The 18,761-nt window shown below is 47.2% G+C and overlaps 1 protein-coding gene across 9 annotated transcripts in view; it reads left to right on the forward strand.

Annotated features, from left to right (window-relative positions):
* Positions 1 to 18,761, forward strand: part of LOC121877791 (unconventional myosin-VI-like) — a 69,678-nt gene that overhangs the window by 4,707 nt on the left and 46,210 nt on the right. For 7 of the 9 annotated variants that reach the window (XM_042383656.1, XM_042383661.1, XM_042383664.1 and 4 more), the window contains exons 2-3: positions 623 to 658; positions 1,742 to 1,765. In XM_042383656.1, the coding sequence (XP_042239590.1) occupies positions 626 to 658; positions 1,742 to 1,765 (57 nt within the window). In that variant the 5' untranslated portion in view covers positions 623 to 625. Of the gene's footprint in view, positions 1 to 622; positions 659 to 1,741; positions 1,766 to 6,568; positions 6,848 to 18,761 lie in introns of those variants that run through there. The other 2 variants (XM_042383657.1, XM_042383659.1) reach the window with 2 other exon arrangements.

The raw sequence follows: 18,761 nt of genomic DNA on the forward strand, positions 1-18,761 counted from the left end.
ACACACACACACACACACACACACACACACACACACACACACACACACACACACACACACACACACACACACACACACACACACAGTACACTACTCCTTATTACATTACGTACATTACTTAACAAAAAAAACTAGCCTGCCTCCCCTTGCCGCCCTGCCCACTACTCCTGATCGCTCACTTCCTGCCCTTTCCACCACTCTTCACAGCCAACCTTCTCTCTGGTCACTGGAAATATAGCCACAGGAATAGGCCACAGTATTGACTAGGGAAAGTGATCTTTAATACCATTAATATTTAAGAAATCAAACAAAAGGTTAGGCTAGGTGTATTTAAAAAGGAATGTTTAGATGCTGTATAATTATTTTTTTTCCTCTAACTTTTTTCCTTCATTTCCTTCTACCTCACCCACCACTGCCCACCTCCGCTGCCCACCCACCACTACCCAGCCTCCACTCTCACCCACCATCGCCCACCTCTACCCCACCCACCATCGCCCACCCCACTACCCCCACCCACCACTACCCAACCTCCACTCCCCACCCACCATCGCCCACCTCCACCCACCATCGCCCACCTCTTACATAGTTTAACACAAGAACTGATATCTATATTCCTCCACAGGTGATGGCAGCGCTGATCATCAAGGGTCCCTGCAAGGTAAGAATCTCCCTGTGTCTACTGCTCCACAACATAACCCCATATTAGTGGACGACTGTATGGTATAGGATCCATTGTTACCCGAGTACAGTAAACCCTCCATATAACGGATATCTCTCTCCATATAGTCCGTTAATGGAGGGGTTTCATATCTAATGGACACCTCGATATAAGGGACTTTGATCACTTTAGCTCGTTATATGGGGGTTTCATATCTAATAAACCCTCGATTTAAGGGACTTTCTTCTCCATGTAGTCCGCTAAATAGAGGTTATGTTGTTCCCTAGTTAAGAGTAATACTGTAGTGGGCTAGGGAAGGGGGGGGGGGTGTATAGTGTAGTTAAAGGTGTATATTTTTAGCTCCATGTGTATAGTTCTGTTCATGTGTGTGTGTGCCAGGAGTGTATACATGCATAGGTGTGTGCGTGTTCTAGTCCAGCCTCCCGTGAATGGATGTGTGAAACTTCCGGTGGTGGAGGTGAGGGGGGGGGGGAGGGACCTGGGTGTAGGTAAAGGGGGGGTCGTGTAGGTGGATGTGTACTTCCTGTGTAAACCATCAGCGAGTGAGCTAATGGCGGATATTGTTTGGATTATGACCACCCAGAAGATTTTTACGGGGCTACACAACTGTTGGTCTGGTTGATCCTTGAGTATTTCTCGCGGTTTTACTGAATATTTGTAAACTTTTTTTTTTAAATATTGTCTTTATCAACGCTTCACTTAATTGTCTTTTATTTACGTATATGTTAATAAAAGTATCAATCCTACTTTTGTTATGTTACAGAATATAATTAATGAGTGTTAAATAAATGTGTTTATATATAATGTTCGTGGTTATAGATGTTGTGTTTATATTGACTGTTCGTGGTTATAGATGTTGTGTTTATATTTACTGTTCGTGGTTATAGATGTTGTGTTTATATTGACTGTTCGTGGTTATAGATGTTGTGTTTATATTGACTGTTCGTGGTTATAGATGTTGTGTTTATATTTACTGTTCGTGGTTATAGATGTTGTGTTTATATTGACTGTTCGTGGTTATAGATGTTGTGTTTATATTTATGTATTTATTTGTCTCCTCAGTTAAAGGGGAACCCGCAACACGAGGTACAGTACATTTATTTTGTATCTTTGTTGTTAAGATGTATTATGACCCGAGTGTAGTGGTAGGAAGAGGTAAAGAGGAAGGAGGAGGAGGTAGAAGGAAAGAAGAGGGGGTAAGAAGGAAGGGGCGGGGGAGCAGGAGAGGAGGAAAATTTATCAGGGTTAGTTTAGGTTGGGTCAGGTCAGGAAGACAGCCGGGAAGGTTGGGTCCACTTGGAGACAGTTGGGTTTCTATTATTTAATCTGGTCTACAGGTTCACTTGGAGGACGGCGTGACCTGCCTCTACCTTCTGGGTGACCTTTGGTGAGTCGACCATTGATCTGTGGGGGTGGAGGGAGGTGTGGTGGTGTGAGTTTTTTTTTACCACTTACAGCGGCTAGTTTATTGTGCACCCCATACTCAACCTGTGAGCGGTAGTGCAAAAGGATTACAGAGTAGAGTTTACAAAGGGTCAGTATAACTAACCCCCGTTGTCAGGATATTATGACATTATTTGTTTAGTTCTATACATAAAGGGTAACTTGTTAACACCTGCGTGAGAAGTATCAAGCACATTGTGTTTGGTTCCATACAGGGGAACTGATATAGCTACTGAGTGTAAAACAGTGGATACAATCTTAATATGTCGGCCATCTTGCCATTAGAGATAAAGTGTTGTGCCATTTCACCCACAGTGAGCTTGGACCTGTCCCTAAAGGGTTCTATCATGACACACTCGAGGACCTAGTGTTGGAGTGTGTGGCCATATGTCTGGCCACACACTCGAGGACCTAGTGTTGGAGTGTGTGGCCATATGTCTGGCCACACACTTAGTCTTGTTCACTTCTGCTTGAGGAACATACTGCCAGAGGTACTTATATCCTAACCTTAGTCTATCAGTTACAACATCTAGTGATCTTGTTACTTGCTCCATACACATGTTTTACTTGATACATCTCATCAGGGTAAACAAGGGATCGACTAGTGCCTGTTTGTACTTGTAATAATAATAATAATAATTAACGGTTTATTGAAAAAAATTCTGCAGCCCGAAGGCTGAAAATATACATTGGACATAAATGACTTATTACATACATTGGTGGTTTAACAAAAGCCTTCATTAGAGAAAGGTAAAGGAACATACAGTGAACATACAGATTAATGTAGGTGTTGAACAGCAAACTTGTAGTGTAGTAACTCCCTCCCAGATGGTGTTAGGAGGAACTCACGTGGTGTAGTAGTTCCCTCAGATGGTGTTATGAGGGACCTGGCGTGGTTTAGTAATTCCCTCGCAGATGGTGTTATGAGGGGCCTCACGTGGTGTAGTAATTCCCTCACAGATGGTGTTATGAGGGGGCCTCACGTGGTGTAGTAATTACCTCACAGATGGTGTTATGAGGGATCTCACGTGGTGTAGTAATTACCTCACAGATGGTGTTATGAGGGACCTCACGTGGTGTAGTAATTCCCTCACAGATGGTGTTATGAGGGACCTGACGTGGTGTAGTAATTCCCTCACAGATGGTGTTATATGAGTGAGGTGTGGTCTTAGGTCTTCCTATCGTAGACGGATTAACACATCGCTGGTTGTTGTTGGGTCTCACGGGCCGTTATCGCTGGGTACCTGGGACCTCACTGTGTGAAGGTTAACTTGGGTACGACTGTTACTGTTGAGTTGTTCTCACTGACTTAAGCACTGTTCACCACTGTTCACCTCTGTTTAACACAGGTTCCGTTCCTTTCCTAAATGAAATTGTAACTTCTGGCGAGAACTTGTTGATATTCCGGTGGGGAGGAGGGTTCAGGGGAGGGGGTTGGTATGGGCCAACTTAACAGTTGACCTGGCTGCTCCGAGAGGAGTGCCAGGTACGTCTTGACCCTTCGGTGGTCAAGGATGTAGTGTGTGTGTGTGGTGTGATGGTGGTGGTGATGATGCTATGATGACACCTTCCTAGCCTGAGAGAGAGAGAGAGACATCTTCCTCGTGTCACTGGGCCGGGCTTATCTACTTCATTGTGCGTACGGCTGCTGCTATGGAGATAAGCAGTCCTCACCCCACGGTCTGTCCTCACCCACAATGCATGATTAAATCTCTATAGAACAACCCTTCAGTTACTTCTGGCGGGTGAACTTGTCGACCACACTGTTAGCTGGTGTGTCCAGATGATTGGTTGACTGATGGGTCAATCTCTACTAAATGCTATGGTGAATTTATCTCTCTCTCTCTCTCTCTCTCTCTCTCTCTCTCTCTCTCTCTCTCACTCACTGGAGAGAGTTGTGTGTGAAGGACTGGTGTACCGTCATGTACTGTACTGTGTCCTGGGTGGTGAGGCGTATGGTAGGACACACACTCTCCTCCTCCTCCTTCTGTGCGTGTCTTCCACCCCTGACGTGACGACAAGTTAGAACTCCTGACACTGTATTACAGGGCATAAGGAACCTTGAGTATAGAGACAGGTTAAAGCATCTTAATTTGCACTCCCTCGAGAGACGTAGAGTGAGGGGCGACATGATAGAGGTGTATAAATGGAAGTCAGGGCTAAACAAAGGTGATATAACAAAGGTACTTAAACTATCCAACCAGGAGCGAACTCGTAACAATGGTTTTAAATTAGACAAATTTAGATTTAGGCGCGAAATAGGTAAACACTGGTTGTAAATAGAGTAGTGGACGAGTGGAACAAGTTACCAAACATCACCATTAACTCTAATACGCTGGATAGCTTCAAACATACAGTAGGGTGGATGGTTATATGAGCGATAGGGGCTGGGTGTAAACGGGACTGACCAGTCTGGGCAGTTTCCTCCATTCTTATGTTCTTATGTGTTGTAAACAGTAGAGGGGGTGGTGAGGGGGGGGGGGGTTCCTGTGTCTGCTTTACCTCAGGATGTAGGAGGAGGCAGCAGCTGGTGGTGATCGCTGTTTGCAAGTTCGTTCCCTACCTCGACATTACTAATGAGGTTTTCTCTGTTCGACAGAACTAAGTCGAGTATATTATTACCCCGGGTGGGTTCGGTTATACGTTGACTTAGGAAACAGTCCTGGATCGTTTCAAAAAATCCTCTGATTCTGAGTTACCCGTAAGGTCAATCCAATCTATTTGGCCAAGGTTAAAGACTTAACATACAGGAAGCCAAAAGGTAAGTTATAAGCAACATGTATTGGTTCTCATTGTCAATATATTGTACAGTATATATTGAATATAATTGTTCATTATATCTCCTCCTCCCTCTCCCTCAGTTCCTCTTTTAACCCATTTACTTTAGTTTGCAGAAAACTTGATGAACAATGCCGCCAAAGCGAACATTTAGGGCTGCGTGGCTTCACTGTGAGGAGTTTCTAGGATTGGGTCAGGACGACGACCCCAATAGAGCACACCGCTGTCTATGCCGTACAGATTTGTTTGCCGAAATATCAACTCTCAAACTGCGTAAAATCTCGCATATGCACAACAGAAATATTACTGCACCAAATATCACAGTATTTCGTTGTATCTGTCATTCCGTCCACCTATGTGCGTCACAGGCAGCTACAACATAATGTGTGAAGACTTAGTACGAAACATTTACTTCAACCAAAGTGCAAAGAGCAAAAGCGAATTTCAGCAGTTTCAAGATTTCTGTGACGTAAAGCCCCATAAAATATTGCACGTCGCATAAACCAGATGGCTGTCACTACATGGCATCTTCGCTAGAGCAATGACAGCCACTACAACTGTACTTTCGGGACAAATATCAGAAGGACAAGCTGACCTCAATTAAACTTATTCTTGATGGCCTTAAAGACCCTTCAATTCATTTCTATTTTCGTTTTTAATTTTATTCTTCCAAAGTTCAATAAATTTAACAAACTTTTTCAGAAGACAGAACCAACCATTCACCTCTTACATGTTACTTCAAAGAACCTGTACCTTGATGTCTTGAGATGATGTTATAGACAAGACCGCCCTAAATAGACATGATAAATTCAATTGAGCCCAACAAAGTAGAGGACCACCTCCCAGATGACCAACTATATCTTGGGGCTGGTGTGCAGGCAATAAAGATCTACTGAAAGATGTCAGATCAAGCTGTCGATTATTTCTCATAACAGCCTGTCAACAAATGATGGCCAGATTTCCTTTCGGTAACCCCATCTCTCGTGAGCTGAGCCATGGAAGTACCACGAATTTATAACGGGGAATCTCCAGGCACGTGGTGATGAATGGCCGCACAACATGTCTCTCCCAGATGATATCAAACAACACCGAAGCATTTTTCATAGGATTACGTAAACTGAAAAATGAGGATGATGAACCACCAATTTCCGCATTGCCACAATTTGTCCCTGATCTGTTGGCTGGCCCTTCCAACTTCTAATGCAGACGCGGAGAGGTTATTTTCAAAAGTGGGTCTCGTTAAAACTAATCGAAGAAACAAACTACACAATTCAACACACGCAGGCAGCTTTGGTTCATGTATCTGAGGCAGTAAAGGCCAGATGAGGAAGTGTGAAATGTCAACCTCGCAGGATATTATAAGATCCGTCAAACAGCACAGTCTGATCCATGACGACTAATTCATTTTTTACAGTATAGATTTATTTTCAGTTGTACAAATGTATTATTATATATCTGATATCATTAACTGTACGTTTTATGTATTGTAATAATAAATAATAATGTGTATCTAACTTGTTTTATCTTACAACTATACCAAACACAAATAGTTACCTAAGTCAACCCATTTCCTCTTAATCACTTCTGCTTATAAAGAAAACGTGTGGTAATGGAGTGAGCGGTACTTTGGCAACGCTGCAACACCAGCCAGCAGAAGCGGTCGTCACATACTGTGTGGTGGTGGGCGCGGGAGGGTGTGCGTGTGTGTGGTCTACGCTGCTTCACCCTGTCCAGTCGTAACTAAAATCTGTATGTGTGTGTCACGTCATCCTCGTCAACGTGCACCTCAAGTGTGTTGTGGTGGTGGAGGTCTAGTGGCAACAGTAGTGGTGGTGCTCTTGTGTGGAGGATAAGGTAGTGTTAGTTCCTCACCGGCCTGGAGGAGGACTGTGGTGGGAGGGTTCACCTGTGGACATAAGAGTCACCGCCGCCTGCTACTGTAAACCGGTGAGTCAATAATATCTTTTAAACCTTTATATTGTTCTACCGTGGACTGCAAGATGATAACCTAACCTAACCAACCCAACCTGGCTAGCTGGGGTTTAAGATTTCCACAGACAGGGGAGTAGTGGGCACAGTTCTACATCTCGTGTGATAGATTTACAATTTACCAAACTGTGAAGTGATCCTTGGTAAAAGAAGTGTTTCGTGTTTACCTCAGATATATTTACAATACAACCTGTAACTCGGGAGATTTACTGTGTGTGGTGAGAGTAACTGGAATTAATGTACAGTTACCTCCAGTGGTGTATAATAGTTAGGGTTAGCTTAGGACTGTACTGTATAGATAGAGATAAAGTCCGTTATATCGAGAGTCCATTTGATGTGAAACTTCAATCTAACGAAAGACAGATGAAGGTCCGTTATATCAAGGGTCCGTTAAATGTATGCAAGAAAAAACTTTAGCGGATTACATAGACCGGGATTGCCCCCAGGACCAGTGAGGGCGGGGTATACAGTGCACTCACCCACCTCAGCCTTGGTCACTCAGGTCCCGTGTGCAGGTAAAAGTGCTTTCGTAACTCAAGTGACCTAACCTGCCTTCCCACCCCACCTAGTGTGTCTTGGCTCATGCTCTACCTAATGTATTCCACCTTGTGTGTTTTAAATAAATGTTCCACCTAGTGTATCTTAGCTAATTTTCCACCTAGTGTGTTCCACCTTGTGATTCAAATAGTGTGCGTGTTCCACTTATCTCCCCCCCCCCCCTAGGTGTGGTGGTGACGTGGTTGACAGCGTGAGGAGCAGCTGTCGCCCGCCACGTAGTGTGTAGGCCAGTGTTTTTCTGACAGCAGTTAATAGCTCCTGTGTGTGTCTGTCTGTCACTCTCTACACGCTGTCCAAAGTGATGACGATAATGATGATGGTTCGTGGTGGATGGTGGTGGTAGTAGTAGTAGTAATGAATGGTGGTAGATAGTGGTGGATGGTTGTACTGATAGCCTGGAGGGGTGGCAGATGGTGGTAATGAGAGGAACGACATGTGGCAGAGGTTAGTGTTGTGGCGGGTGGAACAGTTAGTGCTACCTGACCCACCTCCCCGTTACTCACTCTCTCTCTCTCACAGGTAAAGGTGTTGAAGTGTGTCTTAAGTTTTTGTCCTGAGGTAATGCATAAAACTGAGGCCTTTGATGGAGGGAGAGAGAAATTGATTGATAGAAAGACCTCCAGACACGGACAGACTTTAGTAGTTAACTGTATAAAATAATATAATCTGTCGTTTGTTGTGACTTAAGGACGAGACCAAAAGTACAGAATATAACTTGACGATACTTCAAGTGTCACTCAAGTCCTTCACGACGCCCTGGACCGTCATACACTCATACGGCTTCAGCACACACGCGCCGTCAGGTGTGGTTGTGTGGCAGGGTGGTCGTGGTTGGGTGAGGGGGGGGGGCAGGGTGGTCGTGGTTGTGTGAGGGGGGGCAGGGTGGTCTGAGGGGGGGCAGGTGGCTCAGTGTGTTGGAGGGTATAGGGGTGGTCGTGGTTGAGTGTCTGTCTGTCTGTGTTGTGCTGTGGCTAGTGAGTCTCTCTCTCTCTCTCTCCCTCCTTGGTGGTGGTGGTGGTGATGCAAGATGTATTAATGGTGGTGATAGTTGTGGTGGCGATGATGATGGTGGTAGTGGTGGTAATAGTGATGGTGGTGGTGGGCGTGAAGGTGGGTGTGTGTGGTGATAAGAGAATTAAGATGACCAACAGAGAGACATTATCAGTTGGTCACACCCCGAGCTGATAACACCTGTAGGGCGATAATACCTATCTCCCTATCTCCTCTCCCACCCTTCCTCCTTCCCCTCATTCTCTACCCTCCTCCCTACTCCCCCTCTTCAACTCTCCTACAGATTTCGTTCATAGGCCCCAGATTTCGCCCTCATGCCCCAGATTTCGCCACCCATTCAGGTTCGGTGTGTTATTTCAGAACAAGTTGCAAAATCTCCTCCAAGTGAAACCTCGAGCAAGATGAAGAGTGAGTGTGAGAGATGAGCCTTGAACCTGTGGGCGAAGGTCACTAGATGCCCCACAGTCAAGAGATGGTGTGAGTTAGGTTAGGTTAGGTCCGTCTTATATATAACCCCCCCCCCCTTAGACAAACGCACCTTTAACCATACACGGCCGTCTCTCTCACAGTTAAAGGAACAACATTAACCTTTGTACACCCCTTAATATTAATGTTCATCTTATTGACGTGACCTGCTGTGCTCTTATCAACAAATTATCTGAATTATTGAACTTTTGTAGGTTGAGAATAGTTATTTATTTATTATTTTTATTATTATTATTGACGTTACCCAGAGAGGTCGTCGGTGAGGGAGGTGAGGTAGTGGGTTGTGACGTGTGGTAGAGAAGCCTTACTCTAGTGTGACCAGCGAACCTGATCTTTAGTACATCTTCTGGTTACATTCTTCCTCCTCCTCTTCTTCTTGATTGGGTGGGTAGTTGAACCTGTTAATGAGTCAATCAGCCACACTTAGTAACGACCCCCCAGTGTGTGTGACCTTACATAGTGAGTCGTGATTGGTGCTCCTCCCACTCATTGACCTCGGCTGACTTCCCCGAGTATAGAGGTCATCCCGGTAATACTGTGGGCGTGGTTCGAATGATGTGGGCGTGGTTCGAATGACTGTGGGCGTGGCTGGTCTGTCTCTCATAGATAGTTAGATAGATAAAGGAGTGATAATGGCCCGAAACATAGCTGATTAAGTGTGTGGAGGCAGTCATGATGGTGGTTCACGGTTGGAGCGGATCTCTGGTTGATTAACCCGCCTCGTCCTTCTCACCTGCTCTCCTCCCCACACACCTTTTAAAGACACTGGAGGTTGCTAAGTGTGTGTATGTGTGTGTGTCAGTGCAAATGACTTGGTCCAACGATAATTAAGGAACGATACCTGACGAACGGTACCTGAGAAGGGATCAATACTCACTAATTATCATGTTAGGACCGTCTCTCAGGTGTGTGGTGGAGACTGCATGTTGATCACGTTAATTAGCCTAATGAAGCCTGATGTGTTGGGTCAAGACCTTCGTGTGTGTGACCTTCCTCGATAGCGTTGGTTAGGCCTAAGCGGGGGAGGGGTTCGAACTATGGCGCTTGACAGAACATAAGAATGGAGTAAACTACAGCGGGTCATACTGGTCAGTCCCGTTTACACCCAACCCCTATTGCTCATATATCCATCCACCCTACAGTATGTTTGAAGCTATCCGGCGTATTAGAGTTAATGGTGATGTTTGGTAACTTGTTCCACTCGTCCACTACTCTATTTACAAACCAGTGTTTACCTACCTCGCGCCTAAATCAAAATTTGTCTAATTTAAAACCATTGTTACGAGTTCGCTCCTGGGTGGATAGTTTGAGTACCTTTGTAATGTCCCCTTTGTTTAGCCCTGACTTCCATTTATACACCTCTATCATGTCGCCCCTCACTCTACGTCTCTCGAGGGAGTGCAGATTAAGATGCTTTAGCCTGTTGGGTGAGGTTAGGTTAGGTTTATGCTCATCGCAGGCCCAGCACAGCACACAGTGTCTGGTTGGCTGACTGACCGGTACAGTGAGTCAGTTTAACCTTCTCTCTTACATGGTCAGACACACACAGTCAGGTCACAAGGGTTTACCGGACGGCTCTCAGGATCTGTACAGTTATATACCTATACTGCCCCCGGCGCTGAGAGAGAGAGAGAGAGAGAGATGAAATAGAACGAGACAGATGAGAGAGAGAGAGATATATGAAATAGAACGAGAGGCAGATGAGAGAGAGATGAATCAGCCACACACTCGCTCTACTTGCTGGAAGGAGAGAGAAAAACTGGAACATACTGCCTCCCTGGACACAACTTGGGGGGGGTGGGGGGGGTTACCTCACTACACCTCCAGCTGTGTCTCGATATATTTCTTTTTATGGGTGATTTTGTTGTTGTTGATGATTTATTGCGTTTGGTGGTCGCCTATTTTTGGTGTGAAATAACTTAACCTAACACAACCATAACATAACCTAACACAACCATAACATAACCTAACACAACCATAACATAACCTAACAAAACCATATCATATCATAACACAACCACAACATAACACAACCTGAGAGTGTTTGCAATTTCCGTCCCCGATGTGAGTTTCTTCTCCAGAATCCGGTTTTTTCCCTGAAGTAACGGCAGTTCTCGGGGGGCGGGGCCAAGTGGGGGAGTTCATAGTCTGCCTGCATCCCCCGCCCCCCGCCGAGAGAGATTCAGACCCATGAATCCGAATCATTTATGGTCCAGAGTAATGTATGAGTCTAAAGTTTCAGGTTCACGAGTCTGAATCTCTTAGGGTTCAGGAGGAGAGGTGAACGTCCTGTAGTAGTTGACTGTAGATACCGCCACCTTTAGGAGACCCAGGGGCGGGGGGGGGGCGTTATCACCTCCCTCCTCCACTGTCTGAAGATTCTGTCTCTCGCTCAGGATCACCGTACACACACACACACACACACACACACTCCGTAAGGGACTGTGTATTTCGTTGCCATTTTGGGGAATTAGTGATGATACAATGAAAACCTCTATTTAACGGACTACTGGGGGGTGAAAGTCCGCTATATAGAGGTGGTGTGACAGGAGGGGTAACTGGAGGGTGGAGAGGTGTGACTGGAGGGGTGAGAGGTGAGCGGAAGGGCGTGGTCTTGTACACGGTGTAGCCTACGTCAGGAGGTCTCTACAGCTCTCACCGTCTTGGTCCCCCCCCCCTCTCTGAACCTGAACCCCGAGAGATTCAGACTCATGAACCCGAATCATTTATGGTCCAGAGTAATGTATCGGTCTACTGCTTCAGGTTCACGAGTCTGAATCTCTTCGGGTTCAGATTATTATTGTGTGTGTGTGAGAGTGATAATAATAACAATTGACGGTTTATTGAAAGAGCATGGCATCCGGAAGGCTGAGAATATACAGTTACACAATTGGGGAATGGGTCTCTTGATTTACAAATAATATACGTGATACAAATATGATATATAATAACTAGGTGGGGAGAAGCTCAAACTACAGGGCATTTCAACATAGTGACAGTGCAAGGAGTAGTGTTTACTGGGAGTGAATACACTGTTTGATTACAAGTTATTGATAATTTTTACAATGGTTGGGACTGGGCTGTTCTTATAGCGATCAGTTAGTGCACGTATGGGCTGGATGCGGTTGTGGTGTCGAATAGCAATTCTCGGACGAGGGATCTCAGGTGGTAGTAGGAGCCGGTGTCGAGGATGGTGCAGAAGCTTCTCACCAAATTTGCAGATGAGGTCGTGGTGATGGTCAGTGAGAGTCGAAAGGGTCAGTGTGTTGAGCGCTTCTTGATATGTGGAGTAGGAAGGGGAGAGAATAATCTTGCATGCCCTCTTTTGCACTTTTTCTAGGTGTTTACGTTGTGTGGCATTTAGGGAGGAATACCAGGTAGGGGAGGCATAGGTGAGCTTGGGAAGTATGAATGTTGTGTAAACACTGAGGAGCTCAGGTGCAGGAACTCCGAGGGACTTGAGTCGGCGGAGGAGGTGGAGACGGAAACTGAAGGATTTGACAACTTCACTGACGTGTGGTTTCCAATTTAGTTTGTTGTCTATGGTGACGCCGAGGAGCTTCGTGGAACCTACAACCTGGAGTGTGTTGGGACCTAAAGTAATGGAAGGGGGTGGGACAATGTGTTCAAGGTATACATAACACGTAATACATGTACTGATATGTATACAATACTTAGAGAATGGCGCCTTGACCACACTGCCTGCTACCTGAGACGATTCTCTCCTCACCTCCCCTCCCTTCCTCACCCCTCCTCCCCCTCCTCACCCCTCCTCTCCTCACCTTCACCTGGGTGGTAGTGAGGAAGTTTTTTGTAAGGATCAACAACCAGGTCGCCTGTCTGCTGCTTCACGGCTCCTGGGGCGAGTTACAGTGTGGCGCGGGCGGGGGTGTGGTGGCGGTGAAGACTAGTCGGGCACTCAAGGCAGGTGTGCCAACTCTCAGCGGGTAATTGGCTCCTTTATGACCTCTTTATGACCTCCCTGTGTGACCTTTTGACCCTGAGGCAACACCAGGGAGGGGGGGTATGAATCTGTTGTTCTGGTGAGCTGCCATATCATGTGTGATCATTGGTGAGTCATAGTGTGTGTGACTCACTCTTGTCACGGTCTACACTTCACCTGGAGTGAGAGACGTGTGTACACCATCGAACTCTCTGTACACATACTGTACATGTCGGGGTCTCTGTAAGCATAATATAAGTGTTTACTGTGTATAAACTTCCTGGTGTGTGTGTGTGTGTGTGTGTGTGTGTGTGTGTGTGTGTGTGTGTCGGTCACTGCTGTACAGTAGCTAAAACAACTATCTGTGCAGGTGGGGGTCGATATGCTCCCAAATTTTACGTGTGACTAGTGACAGCCTCGTATACCAATATTTATCGTCCATGGTCTCACATTGTTTCCCGCAAAGTATACACAGATAGTTGTTTTAGCTACTGTACGTGTAGAGATATATAACGTTAGTACAGTCACCCAAGTGTGTTAACTCTCCCAGCCAACTATTGCTGCACCGTCTGCTTCAGATGTATGAACTTGAGTCTGTTACTTCGAACCTTTAGATTCATTCGTATTAGTTTCATGTTCTGGTTGGCACTGAGACAGCTTCAAACATCTGAAGCAGGCAGTGCAGTAACGGCTTCCTGGGAGAGTTAACACACTTTTGGGTGAAACTGTACCTGTATAACGAAGAGTGCTGGTGTAGTACAGGTGTGTGGCACAGGTGTGTAGTACAGGTGTGATGGAGTCATACATTGTCAAAGTTGTGGGTTAAGTGATAGAGCAGGAGCAGCACTAGAGCCCTTCCTCCACCCTCCAGCATAGAGGATGAGGTCACTGGTGGTGGGAACAGCTACCATAAATATGTGAGGTGGAGAGAAGCTGTCCAGGGCAACAACTACCACCACCCTGTGAAATATTTGGTGTGGGGGGAGGTCCTGGCTGGTGTGGGGGAGGTCCTGGCTGGTGTGGGGAGGGTCCTGGCTGGTGTGGGGGGGGTCCTGTGTGGGGGGGAGGTCCCTGGCTGATGTGTGGGGGAGGGGTACTGGCTGGGTGTGGGGGGGGGGGTCCTGGCTGGTGTGGGGGGAGGTCCTGGCTGGTGTGGGGGGGAGGTCCTGGCTGGTGTGGGGGAGGGGTCCTGGCTGGTGTGGGGAGGGGTCCTGGCTGGTGTGGGGGAGGGTCCTGGCTGGTGTGGGGGGGGGTACTGGCTGGTGTGGGGAGGTACTGGTTGGTGTGGGGGAGATCCTGGCTGGTGTGGGGGTAATATCTGGGTGTTGTGGGGAGTCTGGATGTTGTGTGGGAGTATCTTGGTCACATTGTAAGATCGATTCCTTTCATTTCATATCTTAATGTAACATCAGGCTGTGGGTGGCAGGGGCGTCATGACTGACTGACAGAGTGATAACGTAGCCACGCCTTGTAGCAGAGGGCCGCCCACTGAGTCATTATGTGGAGTTCCGCTCTGTGTGTGTCACTGGAACTGACCTTGTCCACACCACCACGTCATCACCACGTCACACCACCACGTCATCATTACGTCACCACCATGTCTTCAGCACATCACACCTTCACGTGCAGAGAGAGAGAGAGATGGTAGTCATCTTAAGCAGTGCGTCACTGTAGCGCGTGTTGGTCCGTCCCGTCACGCGCTGGCACGTGTTGAGTCACCGGCAGCGCGTGGGTGACCTCCCGCAGGTGATCGAAGCTCTCCTTCACCCACTACATTACTTAGAGGAGAGACTGAGTGACTACCACTACAACTACACCACCATCACACCACCACCACCACCACCATCACCACCACCACCACCACCACCACCACTACCACCACCACCACCACCACCACCACCACCACCACCACCACCACCATCTACCACCACCACCACCACCACCATCACCACCACCACCACCACCACCACCACCACCACCACCACCACCATCCACCACCACCACCACCACCACCATCACCACCACCACCACCACCACCACCACCACCACACCACCACCATCACCACCACCACCCCACCACCACCACCACCACCACCATCACCACCATCAGGCCACCACCACCACCACCACCACCACCACCATCACCACCACCACCACCACCATTGACTGCCTACACGACACGTCTTCACTCACTTCCCCCGTATTCATTGTGTGCTGCTGCCCCCCCCCACCCCCCCCTACACATTCATCACATTTCTGACTCATTCTCTCCTCACGTTCACTTATGTATTGGTTACTTTAGTGAATTTTGGATCAATATGTGAAGAATGTTTACTGCCTCTCAACATGGCCTCTCTTAAGGTTAGGTTAGGTTAAGTGACTCGATTCAACCCTCCAGAGTACATGGTCATCGTGCTCAAAGGGTACGAAAAATCATTAGACACGGGAGTTGTGCCAGACTTGTGGAGACAGGCAAATGAAGTTCAACACCAGCAAGTGCGGCGTACTTAATATTGGAAGAACAAATACTGTCAATGTATACAGCCTTAACAACATCAACCTAGAGAAGTCGACTTGTGAAAGAGACCTAGGGGTACTTGTAATCCCGGACCTACGGCCTAGAAAACAGTGTGTTAATGTTCGAAATAAGGCAAACAGAGTATTAGGTTTTATATCTAGAAGTGTAAGTAATAAGAGTGCAGAGGTCTTATTGCAACCATATCTTGCGCTAGTCAGGCCGCACCTCGATTATGCGGTTCAGTTCTGGTGCCCTTATTATAGAATGGATATCAATTCACTGGAGTCGGTGCAGCGAAGAATGACGAAAATGATTCCGGGACTTAGAAACCTTCCATATCAAGATAGGTTAAAGAAACTAAACTTGCATTCCCTAGAAAGACGAAAGTGCGGGGAGATATGATAGAAATATTCAAGTGGGTGAAAGGAATCAATAAAGGGGATATAGATAAAGTTCTTATAATATTCGAGCAGGATAGGACTCGTAGCAACGGATTTAAGTTGGACAAGTTTAGGTTTAGGAGGGAGATAGGAAGGAACTGGTTCACAAATAGGGTGGTGGACGAGTGGAACAAGCTTAGCAACTTTGTAGTAAGTGCTGGAACGCTGGAAAGGTTCAAAAGGAGGCTAGATAGATTCATGGATGATAGAGAGTGGTAGTAACTCTCGACAGGAGCTGCCATGCACAGGCCATATAATTAATAGGATTAATTATATGGATTTTGTTTCATGTTATATAATTACTGCTATAATTATTAGTTATTTAAAGGAATATTATATATTTTGTTTTAAAATTTTTATTGAAAAGTGTTTAGTTCACCAAGATAAAAGTGTTTAGTAACTTGAACACGACTGAGGTGCTTTATAAGTGGTGGTGGTGGTGGTGGTGGTAGTAGTGGTGGTAGAAGACAGAGGCAGGGAAGCACACTGTGTGGTGGCCTATAAACACCGGGTGTGAGAGGAAGCCTTATAGTGTGTACCTAGGCCACGGTGGTCTGTACACACACGAGATATTAAAGGCTTGTCTCTTCACAGCCTAAAATACGTCCATGGCACTGTACACCTGTTGACAAGGACCAGGTGATGTGTGTGTGTGTGGGGGGGATCAATAACCTACCTCAGAAGGAAGAAGAGTAAATTTATCTTCATCATCAGCATGGGCGTGTATCGTGGGCGTGGTGAGGCTCCCCCCTGCGCCCTCCTCTACCCCTCCCCGCCTCCCTCTACCCCCCCCGCCCCCCTCTACTCTACCCCCCCCGCCCCTCACACCTCTACCCCCTGCCCCTCACCTCTACCCCCCGCCCCTCACCTCCTAACCCCCGCCCTCACCTCTACCCCCCCGCCCCTCCCTCTACCCCCCCCCCACCCCTCCCTCTACCCCCCCCCTCACCTCCTACCCCCCCCGCCCCTCCACCCCCCCCCGCCCTCACCTTATCTCTTAACAACAGTGGTTTATCCTTGTCCAGTGTACATGAGAGAGAGAGGTGTAGTGTGTGTACATAATGATTAATTAATGTTTTTCTTTTGTTTTGCAGGTAAGACCAAGCAGACATAACAAACAGCAAGGTAAACAATAGCGTAAACAAACAGTAAGAAAATAACTAAGGTGACCATGATAAACCTGACCAACCAAGGCTGTGTGTGTGTGTGTGTGTGTGTGTGTGTGTGTCAGTCAAGATCCTGGACGGTGAAGATAACTGCGTCTGTTGTTACCATTAATTATAGTCTGTCTGTCTGTCTGTCTGTCTGTAGTGGTTGGTACATACAGACACCGGAAGTTGGTCCGGAAATAGAAAAAAACCTATAAAAGGGAGCTTGTTGATTGGTCCATACAGTGTGGAGGTGACTAACGAGGTGGTTACTACGGTATTGGTTATTACGTTGTGAGTGTAGTGGGGGTGGTGAGGGAGTAAGGATGGTGATGGTGGGCAGGTGTGGTGCAGGTGGGGTGGGTGGGGCGGGGTGTGGTGAATGGTGAGGGCGGGGGTGGTCTGGCTTGTGTGAACTTTACCAGGTACAGTTAGACAATTGTAGCGGTAATGTGAGGGCCAGGAGGGAGGGAGAACACCGCCAGGCTGATAGGGAGGGAGGTAGAGAAGGAAGTGAAGAGGGAGGGAGAGAGGGAGAGAAGGAAGGGAAGAGGGAGGGAGAGAAGGAAGGGAGGAGGAGGGAAGGTAAGAGGGAGGGAGGGAAGAGAGAAATATTTGGAGAGTAAAGGGAGTGTTGGAGGGAGGTAAGAGGAGGGAAGGGGTGATGGAGGGAGGTAAGAGGAGGGAAGGGGTGATGGAGGGAAGGGAGGAAGAGGTAGTTTTGTCAGCCTAACTTAACCTTTACCTGTAGACCACTTGGTAAGGTCAAGGTGTGTGTGTGTGTGTGTGTGTGTCAGGCAACATGTCTCCTCAGCTATTGACTGCTCCTCCCACTAGTCGACCAAAATGATATTCCCACCCTCTCTCCCCACCCCTTCCCTCCCCTCTCACCCCTCCCTCCCGCCCGCCCCTCACTCCTTTATTTCCGGTTTCCTGTGGTGCTGGTGGGGGCGGGGGTCGTGGTATGTTACCGGATAATGTCACGTATTGTTGTGATGTTGGAACTGAGCTGGTTGGTCCCCGTGTACATGTGTGTGTGTGTGTGTGTGTGTGTGTAGACCTTTTAATATAACGACTTGTACCTTGTCTGTGTGCTGGTGGTGACCCCTCTCTTCCATCACCTCACCTGGAACTATTCAACCTGCAGTAGTAGTAGTAGTAGTAGTAGTATAGTCTTCACTTTACGTTGGACCATGAGAGGCCAGCAGGTCTCTTGTTGCCCTGTCTCCATGCCAGTGTGTGATCCGGAAACTTCATGTCGTTAAATCTTTATATCCAGAGTCCAGAATATCACCTCAGTGGAGAAATAACAGTCAATACCGACCCACCCATCCACCTACCATCTTGCTCTGTAAACTCCACCCTCAGGAACTCGTGTGAGTGCTGCTGGAAGGTCGAAGCCACCGACTTCCGTGGGAACATTTGTGGCTGGAAACTCTGCCGCCTGGAACCCACCCACAGCTCTTGTCGTGATAACCAGAGGGTGGAAAGTTTAGGTGCTCCCCTGTCATCCGCCACTACCTTGAGAGGGAATCGCGCGACCAGGGAACTAACTTAGTGTCCGGGGTCCTCGCTGGGTAGTTCACCGGGGTTCTTTTGTTGTTGTTTATGATGGTGAGGAGTCAGAGGTGTTGACCAGGAAGTATTATATAGTGACCTTGTTGATCTTGGTCCTCCGTCACCCTTGTTCTTCTTCAGGAGAACATGGGGAACTTCTGCTAGGTTCTCCCAGTGTTGTTCTGCTTCTCTTCCTCGTCCTCCTTTTCTC

The sequence above is a fragment of the Homarus americanus genome, unplaced genomic scaffold (assembly GCF_018991925.1).
Source record: "Homarus americanus isolate GMGI-L3 unplaced genomic scaffold, GMGI_Hamer_2.0 scaffold24523, whole genome shotgun sequence".
NCBI classification, from domain to species: domain Eukaryota; kingdom Metazoa; phylum Arthropoda; class Malacostraca; order Decapoda; family Nephropidae; genus Homarus; species Homarus americanus.